Below are 12027 nucleotides of genomic sequence, written 5' to 3' on the forward strand. Positions count from 1 at the left end.
ATAAGATTCCCTTTCAGGGTTGGCATTTTAAGTTGTAGATTGAGGCAATGTTATTTGCTCTACATTATGAGTACATTGGGATGTTTTACTACGTTAAACATTCAGGGGTGCTTGAGGTGCAAAACTTCAAACCTCTGCATTCTCTTGGTGCTTTTTATCATTTTTGTTATAAGAATATCACTTTATAAGAATATTACGTTAACAATAAGTTAATAACGAGCATTTGCACTTATAAAAATGTTAAGCGCTGATGGTGCTGTTAAATTTTGCGTGGCAGAGCAATTCGGCGATTCTAATGGAAAATATGGACCTGTACATGTTAAACCCATGCAGCGCCAAAATTTGGTAAGTTCCAATTCTTTACACAATAAAGGAAACAATGTAACTAATTTATGAAAATACTATGCACTTCCAAATTAAATAATGCTGGTTTTTACAAATGTATTGTTATAACTTTTGACACGGGTCATGCAGATGAACAAAAAAAACCCAAAGATTGGCTTAGTTTTATTTTCAAGTTTTTAATTGCACCTGAATATCACGTTCTCCTCCACAGGTTTGTAATAGAGTTGTGTGAACCAATCCAAGTCAGACAGCTTGACATTGCAAATTTTGAGTTATTTTCGTCTACACCAAAGGACTTTCTAGTTTCTATCAGTGACAGGTATGTTTTATTTTTAAGTTGGAAATAGTTGTGCACAAACTTTGAACTATGTAATGATCAGTGCAACACCGCTGTTGACCTCTAAGATAGCATATATCAGTTTAACTCCTGGATTCATACAATTTGACTTGTGTCCACTTGTTTACCAACTTATATGCAGCAGATCTGCGAATTATTATTTTACCTCCACAGAAATTACCGGTGCTATTTTCTTTTCAGCTATGGTTTAATACTTAATTTTAAATGTTTTTTTTGTACTTGCGACTATGTTTATGTGTAGGTATCCCACCAATAAATGGGTTAAACTAGGAACATTCCATGCTCTGGATGAGAGAACTGTGCAAAGCTTTCCTTTAGATGAGCAAATGTATGCCAAGTATGTCAAGGTAAGAACTGCATTTGTCAAAATGGAGGGGAAAATGTGAATTGCATTTCATTAGTGCTTGAAAGTCTACTCTGGCTTCAGTTGTTATAATGTTGTTTGGTCTTAAATATTTTGTTTCATGAATTTCTGGCAGTATTGTGACCTAGATATGTATCTGCCAGGTGTGCAAATGTGTCCATATTATTAAGTTTTGCTGTAATGTTCTCACTGTAGGATACTGTCTATAATCCTGAATGTTGCACATTATGGTTGTATTCGTAGCTATACCATGTGCAACCAGTTCCTGCACCCAAAAGGAACCCCAATAGAAGTATACCAGTGAATGGTTTTGACTAAGTCCAGGAATACTTGATTTAAAAAGAAGAATCTTAGCAGCTGGCCTTTGAGGAATCTGGCAAGTTTACGTTGCTGTTGAAACCTCTGTATTGGGAACTTGCAGTGCAAGCATTCCTCTGGAAAGGCAATGTAAAAAGCAGCTTGTATTTCATGTATTTCATTCTATTTTGCAGTACTGCTCAGTCTTTATTCTCTTCCTCAGTCATTTACATTAATGCCTAAAGGTTGATGTTTTCAAGTAATTTTAATGCAAAATTATCCAGAATTTACTGCTCGCTCTCCGTTCCTGACTCTGTTGGAGAGACTTGGGCGGCATGATAGCACAAGTGGATAGCACTGTGGCTTCACAGCGCCAGAGTCCCAGGTTCGATTCCCTGCTGGGTCACTGTCTGTGCGAGTTTGCACATTCTCCCTGTGTCTGCGTGGGTTTCCTCCGGTTTCCTCCCACAGTCCAAAGACGTGCAGGTGACGTGGATTGGGCATGCTAAATTGCCCTTGGTGTCCAAAAGGGTTAGGAGGGGTTATTGGGTTATGGGTATGGGGTGGAAGTGAGAGCTTAGTGGGTCGGTGTAGACTCGATGGGCCGAATGGCCTCCTTCTGCACTGTATGTTCTGTATCTCTTGGACACATCAGGCAAGTCACTGTTCTGAAAGTGGCCAGTGAAGATTGATTGCGATTATAGGTTACATCTAGCAAGCGCAATGCATGGAAATTTATAAATTGAACCTTTTCATTGGAGGCTGTTGAAACTCAAATTTCAAATGCTCAATGACCTATTTAAATGTCCATTTTGAGCTGCAATCCTACCACTAGAGGGAGCTCTGCAGCTACACATCACCGTAGGTTGTTCATTAAAAGTATTAGAATTCTCAGACAGCAATCGTATATCAATCAAAAAAACAGTAATTTTTCCCCAACATATTAAATTATTATTAGATTGTTTTTAAAGCTAACCAGAAAGTTTTAAATGGGGAAGTCAGGCTATAATTCATGGTTTGATTAAAGATTAGTATATCATGAAGGCTTCATCTGTTTTGTTGAAATATGGAATATCGTATATTTTTTAGAAGTCAAGCTCTGCTGTGATTGCATTTTTATAGCAGCAATCACAAATCAATTCATAATTTTTCATTGTTTTCTCTGAAGTGCACACTTCTCTGAGCATTTATGACGGTCTTTGCTTAACCAAAAGGCTTACCTTTGTAGGATTAGACTAGTATTTTACTTGCCCCCCCCCCCCCCCCCAACTCTGTGAATGAGGCACTCCAGTATCATACACTGGTTTCCTTGTCAACTCAGCAAGGCTCCTTTGGTGAAGGGACAGGAGCTTTGAGTGTTAGTTGATTTGGATTTGCGATCTGCTGGCTGGGAGTCTCTATTGCGGATGTATTGGCTAAAGAACTGTCTTCCAGCATAAAGACCTCTATTATAACTGAAAGCTAATACTTTCAGGGGCTATGCTGTTGCTTTGTAAATGACTGGAGATCTTTTGAAATTACTGAAACATGGTGCTGATTTAAGATCAATTGACAATTATTACAGTATATGCAAAGCTGGTGATATTTTGTGAAGCTTTAAAATTGAGGTTTTTTTCACAAATCTTTAAAATATTTTAAAGAACTGGTTCTAAATGTTTCAGTAATTTCACTGTGGATTAGGCTGTCTAGATTTCCAAGTATCGAGATGAGATTTTGCTGCATATTTTAACCTCTTTCGGGCCATTCTTTAGAGCACGATACTTGGAGGAAACATTGGGGGGGAAATTTGAGAATAATTGTACTGCGTGAGCTTGCAGCATGTAGTGATCTATCTAGACTGTTACTACTCTTACTGACATCTTTTTCTCCCTTTCTCTTGCTTCAGATGTTCATCAAATACATAAAGGTTAGCATTATTAGAAGTTAATCACCAGATTGGGAAATTCCTTTTTTGAGGCACTGCAAACATGCATGAAGTCCAGCATTGCATGTCTTTTATTAATAAGTAATGTGCATTGGCAAAACAAGCTTGCTCAAATAAATGTCTTTTTCAATATCAACTCAGCTGCAAGTGGGGGAGTTTAAATTTATGCGCTTGGTCACTGAATATTAATTTATTGTCTTAATACCCTCAGCACTTCATGAAGTTTGACGAAAATCTAATAAGTCTAATCTTTCAGTGAATTAGTTAACCTCCCAGTCAGATTGAAACCTGCAAGTTACCACTAATATTCCCCATGTGGTGACTGGAGCTGTAACACACAGCATTGTGTGCTTGGTGTGTGAAATACTGATTTGTGTTGAAACAGCTAATACGTTTCCAGCATTGCCAGATTGAAAATGAAATGAAATTAATGTGGAAGTTGATGCATTTTATTTCTAGGATTCCACTAAAACTTGTGTTGCCAATTCCAAAAACAAAAGATTTATGGCTTCACTTTAGTGTACAATTCAAGACTATGTTTTAAAAAAAAAACTGGTGGTCCCAGTTTCATCGTGTCAGGAGCTGCTGCCTGTCTCGATGACTGCCCCAACTTGCTGGCTTTGCAGTAAAAATGAATGATGAGTAGCTTCACCTCTACTTTGGAAATTTATCATCATGTGCATCAGTAAAAACCTGAATTGTCAGACAGCTGGTTCAATTTTAAGCCTTAAAAAAAAACAGTTTATTATTTTATTCATTGTTTCCACACCAAAACCAACCAATCTTATTAACTTGTGTTTAAAGTACCATGTGTAGCTGAATACTGGGGCATCATTTCAGCGCTTACTGGATTTTCATCAAACTTGAGTCTCTTGAGGTCATCAGCTTTTAAGTTCCTTTGAAAAATAAACATTCAGCGAGCCAGTTATATATCTGGTTACACTTTACTATTGTTCAAGAAAGTCATCTGCAACCATATAGCTTCAATTTTTCTATGCTCCTCTTGCTAAACTTTGCATCAGTAAGTTTCTTTTTAAAGGAACCATGTGAACAAATTGAATATGTTTAATTACATGAGCCCTTTGGTAAATGAACTCATCAGGCTGCATTCCCTTAAAGCAGTGTGGAATCTTACCATTTCTGAAATACCATGCAAAAGAAAAACTGAATTATGTGAAGCTTATGAATTGTTTCGAATTATGATCTGATTTCAAATATATACAAAACTTGCAGTGATTGTTAATTGGTTGAAAGTTATTTTACTGCTGTAAATCAATCCTATAGCTTTAATCTCACAATTGCATAATTTCTCATCATGGCTCATTAAATCCAAGTCTTACAGCTTCCAATGAATTGTTTTTGATTTATTTTGAATGTTTCTTGTGTTGAATTTACATGTAGCGGATGTTTGAGATCAGTAACTTGTGGCATAGACAGATATGAATTTCTAAACTTTTCTCCATTAATAAGCAGTTGTGGATTTCCTTGTTGCTTGCCTTCCTTGGTAAATATGCAAAGAAATATTACTGTCTTTTCTGAGTGAAAACCTTCAGCGTGATAAAATTACACTTGCCAGGGGATACTTTTTCATGATTAAATGAGAGAATCCCTTTACACATGCTTATATGATTGCAAGTTGTAAGACTGGTTCATTCCAAACGTTTACCTCCTGCAATTGTTTCCTACGTCTTGTTTTTCACAAGTTGCACTTGAAAGGCTACATGCTAACGTTTTCCTATTTTACAATATAATTCCATATATTTCTGTTCTTATTTCTTGTTTTTGTGAATAATTTTACCCACATTTTCCTCCTAACTCATAGTTGGTTTGTTGGCCTGTGTTAATTCAGTACTTGCCTTTTTGTAGGTGGAATTAGTATCGCACTTTGGGTCAGAACACTTTTGTCCCCTTAGCCTCATAAGGTAAGACTCTAGTTGAGATTCACTGACTGTATGTACCAGTGTTAAGGTTAAAAGAAAATGAGGGCAACAGGATGGTGCAGTGGGTAGCACTGCTTCCTCACGGCGGTGAGGATCGGGTTCGACCCCAGCCCCAGGTCACTGTCCTTGTGGAGTTTGCACATTCTCCCCGTGTCTGTGTGGGTCTCACTCTCACAACCCAAAAGATGTGCAGGGTAGCTTAATTGGCCACACTAAATTACCCCTTAATTGGAAAAATGTTCACTCTTCCACTTTTACTGTTGGTGGTTGCCAAATAGAAGGCAAGTTCTTTAAGAACTTTAAAACTTTATTAAAATGCAGTATTTTTGTTTGCGTGGGACTAGCTTGGTAATTTCTGTGTTTGAAAAAAAAATCTAGTTGCAATGCATAGTTTGTCTGCAGCAAAATCAAAGAAACAAAGCATGTTCCAGCCAAGAATGTTGAGAACTTTCCAAACAGTCTTGAAGGATGGCTCAAAGCCGCTTGATCAAATAATTGACAGTTAACTATGATTTCAAGAAAGCCAAGCTGACTTGAGTTGCAGTCGGGTGCCCTGCAGGTTATCTAAGGCATATTATTACCTCGGTCTCAAGATTACAATAGAATTGTTGGGGTATAAATTGCCCTTGAGAATCATAGAGGAGAAAAAAAAGTTATAAATGTAACAACCCACAGTTTAATTTTAAATTTTATTTGGGTTAATGTCTACTCACTTTATGGAAGTTGGGCTGACCCTGCTTTCTAGCAACTTGTTCTTGCTTCCTCCCCTTGAAAGTAAAGAGGAGAGAAAACAATATCTCCCAGCAGGCCAACTATTGAATCCCAATCCCACATGACTGATCAATGCACTTTAAAAGAAGGAAGGGTGGCTGATTATCGGATGTTCTGGAATCCTTTTTGCAATAGAAATAATGGCGGACAATTTTGTGCAGGGTGTTTGGCACCAGCATGGTGGAGGAATATGAAGAAATTGCTGAATCGCAGTACAATGCAGAGCGCCTAGAATTCCTTGATGAAGATTATGGTATGAGCTTTTTCATGGTTTTTATCTCCGTGGCGAATTTCTGTTGGTCACTTGAGTAAGGTGGTGTCAAGGGAAAGCTTTTCGCAGGCTGAAATTGCAATACATAGCTTTTTCCTCGTACTCTCCATAACCTGAAACAATCCCACTGTTGAGCTGCTTTACTTAAAGGTCTGGTTAAGGACCACTAAAACTTTTATCATTTCAATTTGCCTGCCATGTCTGCTAAGCACTGAGCTTGAGTAGACTGGCCAGTGGTAGTGTTGTACTGAGAATTTATAAGTTAGATGTGCATGAAATAGTTTGACCCTCTCTGTGAAATAAAACAGATGGCTATACTTGCCACTGTTTAATGTTGTATGTATTCTGAACTTGTAAATAGTTGAAGACACTCGATCAATTTCACATGGAGACATTTCATTCCGAAATTATTTATTTATTGTGGAAAATCTTCAGTTTGAGTAGGCGTGCAAGGATTACATAGAGATACATAGAACGCATACAGCACAGAAATGGTCTATATGGTCCAACTAATTTATGCTGGTGCACATACTCCACAAGTCTCTTCCCATTCTGTATCCCTGTTCACAGCTGTGTTTCTAATTTTAAAAGCATCTAAGCTATTTCTACCTTCTAAGGATTGGTGAATTCTCCACAGTTATGCATTGCTTTATATATGTCTCAGCAAAATGGTATTGAATTTTGAAGTCTTTTCTAACTGATGCATTCATTAAATGTTCTGTGTAAGTGAAACGATTTGGGTATTTGGTGGCTGATTTGAACACTTGCTGTTCCTATCAGGTCATGGGCTGCAATTCAAGTTTTGTAACTGTTAAAATCTTCAAATCCAGCAAAAGAAGTTGTCACCGTCTGAAGAAGTATGCTAAAATTATTGAAAATTTAACATTTTGGGGGGGAATTGGATGGGAACTGCAAGGAAAATGAACTTGATGAAAAATTGTTAGGCAGCAGCAGAGCAATACCCATTGTAATTAAAATAAGAATGTCTGATTTCCATTCCTAGCTTGCTATTTCCATTTAGATTTTCTTCATCCATTTCCCTCTGCCCCCTCCCCTCACCAAGATTTACCAACTTTTGGTTAGTGGGACACAGGAATAACTGAAGGCAGATATCTACTTGGAGAGGGTAAATTTGTGATTTGTTTTATTTTTGGTTCGACTTTGGCCACAGAGGTACAAATATCACATTATTTTCCTAAACTCTCAGCTCCATGTCAAGTGCATTAGGCAATTAAAGCAGGCAGCAAAATCTTGATGAGTATGCTAGAGTATCAGCATGCTGTTGGAATGAGTTAATGCAGTGCAGCTTGATCTAAAATCTGAGCGCTCAATTTCCGTGGTATAGGAAGTGCCAAGGGATACCTGCCTGCTTACTTATTATACCACCATCAAATAGGACACAACTGGAAGGAGGTTCATTTTTTTTTGCCTGTATTTTGTCGTTTGGTGAGTGCCAATTGACCGCGAGCCCATCATTCCTTGGTTGCATTTGATGTGTGCTGTGGAAGAAAATGAAGGGAAGTTTTCAGATTAATGAAAAATAGAAACAAAGAAAACATCTCATCCATTTAATTTGAAAATCCCACCTGATGCAAGATGCAGCTAAAATGTTTTGGTGGGGTTTTTACCCCACCGATGTTCCTTGCCATCAGATTGTATATAACTGTTGTTGGCTTTTTCCTCATCACTCCTTCAGCCATATAATAAAGAAGTTCAGTTGTCTATTTCATAGTCTCTATGTAGCCCCATTCCATCATAAATCTAAATTTGAATTAAATTAAAATAGAAAGTTTTGTGCCACTAATAGATATTAATAAGATGTTCGAGGTTTATTTATCTAGTAAATCTTATCAAACCTAAAACTTAATTCCCACCTTAAATGAACATTCACTCAATTCAAGCCTGACATAGTAGGACAATCCCACAATTCACGATTATAGACATTAAGCAGCTTGATTTCTATTGTATGATTTCAGCCAACAGTTGGGGAATGTTATATCATTTCAAGAAAGAATACATTTTTATTTACGTATGTTTTTATAACTTCAAGTCACTTCAAAGCACTTAACAGACAATTAAGTCACTGTTGAAATGTAGTGAAGCAACTGATTTGCACGGAACCAGGACCCGCAAATAGTAATGAGGTAATGGTTAGATTTTGGTTCACGGTTAAATATTGTCCAGAGCAGAGGGGTTTCGCATGATCTTCTGCATACATCTGAAAGCAACTGGAGTGTTGATTTACGGTCTTGTTTGAAAGACAACACCTGCAACAGTACAGTACTGATGAGTGCTGCATTGAAATGTCAGCCAAGACTTTCCCCATCTCTGGGGTGACTCCGAATTGAGAGTGCTACCAATGGCACAATTTAGTTGAGATGCTGACATGTGGCATTGAATTTTATTCTTCATTTACTGCCCTAAGAACCCATGTCGGTTTGACAGTCCCAAATAACCTTAAATTGTAATGTGTTGGTCACTTCATTGACAGAATTAAATAATTATTTGTTGATAGTAGCAAAGGAAAGAAATGTATGTTGTGTGCCAGACTGCAGTGATTTTCTGTAAGCACATGATGAGCTAAGTGGACAAATAGGTACAGAAAGTGAGCTTATTTGCTTTTAAGTTACAATTGAACTGTGAAGTCTCGCACCGTCTTTCAAATGAACTCGGGTGTATAAAGTTACAATGATACAAGCTTTCTTTTTTTAAAAAAACACTTAATCTGGACTGTTGATCTGCTTGAGTGCATTGTTTTAATTTTCAATAAAGCACCACACGCCCAATTTACTTTTTGTTTCGACTTTTGAAAATACATATTCCTAGAAATTTAACATTTTTTTCCCCTTGTGTCCATTCCTGTATCATTTCCTAAATAACACTCTCTGTATGGTAAGACACCATTGCCTAATAGTTGTCTTGCTCAGTAAAGGCACATTTTCAAACTTCTCTATTTAAACTACAAATCCAAGTATGCTGCAGGGAAAAGGGCCTTGCTCAGTGGAAATGTTCATGATTAATAAAGATGAAGTTAAATAGCTGGCTTTTAAAGCAGACCAAGGCAGGCCAGCAACATGGGTTCTGTCATAATATACATCTATGTATATAATGGAGTGCAGACTGGCAGTGATTGACAGACTGGGTGACCAGTAAGCACACAGCACAGAGCAGCCAATAACCAGACAGGACACTAACACTATAAAGCCTGAGGGCACTAGGTTTCCCGCTCTCTCTGGACCCAGCCACTGAGACAGTCTGAGTTTGTGAGCTAGCCAGTGTAAACTCCATGTGGTAGTCAGTAAGTCTGGTCAGGCTAGTGCTAGGTCTCCAGTCAAGTCCGTATAGTGTCAACCCACAGTTGAACATGTATAGTAGTTAAGACGTTAAATAAAATAGTGTTGCATCTTATCAAGTGTTGGACGTCTGTCTCTCGCTACATTGCATCAAGTGCAGTCCACGTCGACCCTGCCTGCCCAACACATCAGGTGCAATTCCCGTACCAGCCTCCCCGAACAGGCAGCGGAATGTGGCGACTAGGGGCTTTTCACAGTAACTTCATTTGAAGCCTACTAGCTCATATTGGCTCAATAAAGCAGTCTTTAATAGATCAAATGTGCGTGTGTAACATTTTCCTGCTGGTCATTATAGACATGTTTTGATGTTTAGCTCTATCGAAAAGAGAACCAAATATTTATTGATTCAAACTGTACTCGTATCTACTGTGCACTCGTATCTGTCAAATTGTTGACAAGGCTGTTCTTTGATTGTTGGCAAGGCTGTTCTTTATCCTTCCACACTGACTCCAAAGTGTAGGACAGTGGATTAAATCTTAAATTAGCATTGAGAAGGATGCAAACAATTGTTTTTTAATTGGATCCAGTCTATCATCTTTAAGTTTAGGGCTGGTTTAGCTCAGTTGGCTGGACAGCAGGTTTGTGATGCAGAGCGAGGCTAACAGCACGGGTTCAATTCCCATACCGGCTGAGGTTATTCATGAAGGCCCCGCCTTCTCATTCTTACCCCTTGCCTGAGGTGTGGTGATCTTCAGGTTAAATCGCCACCAGTCAGCTCTCCTTCTCAAAGGGAAAAGCAACCAATGGTTATCTAGGACTATGGCGACTTTCCTTTTACTTTTACAAAGGTTGTAGAGACGAGGCAATACCTTTACTACTCATTTAACTACAATAGGGATATATTAATTAAAACAAAACTAGAACTCAAATTAGTAATAGTCACATTTGCATTTGGTGACAGAGTTCTGATGACCTGGAATGTTAACCATTTCTCTCCGCAGGTGCTGAGTGTTTCCAACATTTTCTGCTTATTTCACATTTCCAGAACCTGCAGTATTTTGCTGCATGCAGTTGTGGCCGAGCAGTTAAGACGATGGACTAGAAATCCATTGGGGTTTCCCCGCGCAGGTTTGAATCCTGCTGACTACGTTTCTGGACTATGTTAGCCTGCACTGGCTTCACAGTGCCAGGGACCCAGGTTCGATTCCCCGCTGGGTCACTGTCTGTGTGGAGTCTGCACGTTCCCACCATGTCTGTGTGGGTTTCCTCCTGGGTGCTTCGGTTTCTTCCCACAGTCCAAAGACGTGCAGTTGGGTGGATTGGCCATGATAAATTGCCCTTAATGACCAAAAAGGTTAGGAGGGGTTATTGGGTTGCGGGGATAGGGTGGAAGTGAGGGCTTAATTGGGTCATTGCAGACTTGATGGGCCGAATGGCCTCCTTCTGCACTATGTTCTGTGATACACTGGGAAATTAGAGAAGGCAGTAGATTAAATAATGTGCTTTGCAAGTGGCCACTTACTGATGGGATTTTGGGACAGTAGGTAAATTAGTTTATTTGGACAGTAACTTGACCTTGATTCAAAAAGAACTGCATCTTTCATTTTGTTTCCTGTTTGTGCTTGGAGTTTGGCAGTGTGTGATTGCACTGTTTTTCAGAGGTCTGAATTGAGTCTAGGCTCGAGAAAAGCAAAACTACTTTAAGCGTTTGTTTCTGGAAGTGCAGAATGGCTTTATATGTGTACTGCATTGTTTCTATTGTATGGAGATCTTAATCAAAAATCCTGAAGCAGTTTTTGACAGCAGCTTTCCTCCACTTTAGCAGCTTATGCACTCAATGCTATCTGATGTTTGCATGTAGCTGTTGTGAAAATGTTTGTATTGTCATTGCTATCAAACAGATTTCCCACTGGATTATGGTACTCGAGAAGAAAAATCCTCAAAAAATCTTCTGGGTTCAGCCACAAGTGAGTTTTTGATACATTTTTAATTCCCCATTTTGACCTTTCAGACAGTAAAGGATGAATTTCAAAAATGTTAACTGCAAATCTATTGCCTTAAGTTCAGGCCTTGAAGATACTTTTTCTTTGCTCCTCCACCCAGCCTAAAATTACAAATTCCTTTCTCCATTTGTACTTGCTCTTTAGATGATCACTTTGCTCAGTCTTCCACCTTCATGTACGTTTACTGTGTTATATGATTGGAAACTGGGTGGTGAATGTAATGTCTGACCAGTGCAAAATTTGTTTTCGATTTCTCATTCCAGGACTTTGTAATTTTCTAGAGGAGTGTGTGGGAAAAATTGCATTTTTATAGAGAATAAAGGGGGAGAGAAGGGGCTGCTTCATCTGGGTTATCCATTACATCTAACTGGCCTTGCCATTTGGTTCAAAATTTGTGTGTGGCCAGTTTTGCATAATGGATCTAATTGAGAAATGCTTGAGTGCTCTCTGGAGTAATATTG

General features: G+C 38.5%; 1 protein-coding gene and 1 non-coding gene across 3 annotated transcripts in view; both read left to right on the plus strand.

Moving 5' to 3' along the window:
• The window catches only part of suco (SUN domain containing ossification factor), a 105890-nt gene that overhangs the window by 61989 nt on the left and 31874 nt on the right, over positions 1-12027 (plus strand). For both annotated transcript variants that reach the window (XM_038794969.1, XM_038794970.1), the window contains exons 9-15: positions 278-345; positions 557-664; positions 945-1050; positions 3250-3270; positions 5155-5210; positions 6161-6252; positions 11465-11530. In XM_038794969.1, coding sequence (XP_038650897.1) covers positions 278-345; positions 557-664; positions 945-1050; positions 3250-3270; positions 5155-5210; positions 6161-6252; positions 11465-11530 — 517 coding nt within the window. The remainder of the gene's footprint in view (positions 1-277; positions 346-556; positions 665-944; positions 1051-3249; positions 3271-5154; positions 5211-6160; positions 6253-11464; positions 11531-12027) is intronic.
• On the plus strand, positions 10631-10712 carry trnas-aga. Its single transcript has one exon. It is a non-coding gene; the product is annotated as a tRNA-Ser (tRNA).

This window comes from Scyliorhinus canicula, chromosome 4 (genome assembly GCF_902713615.1).
Source record: "Scyliorhinus canicula chromosome 4, sScyCan1.1, whole genome shotgun sequence".
Taxonomy (NCBI): Eukaryota; Metazoa; Chordata; class Chondrichthyes; order Carcharhiniformes; family Scyliorhinidae; genus Scyliorhinus; species Scyliorhinus canicula.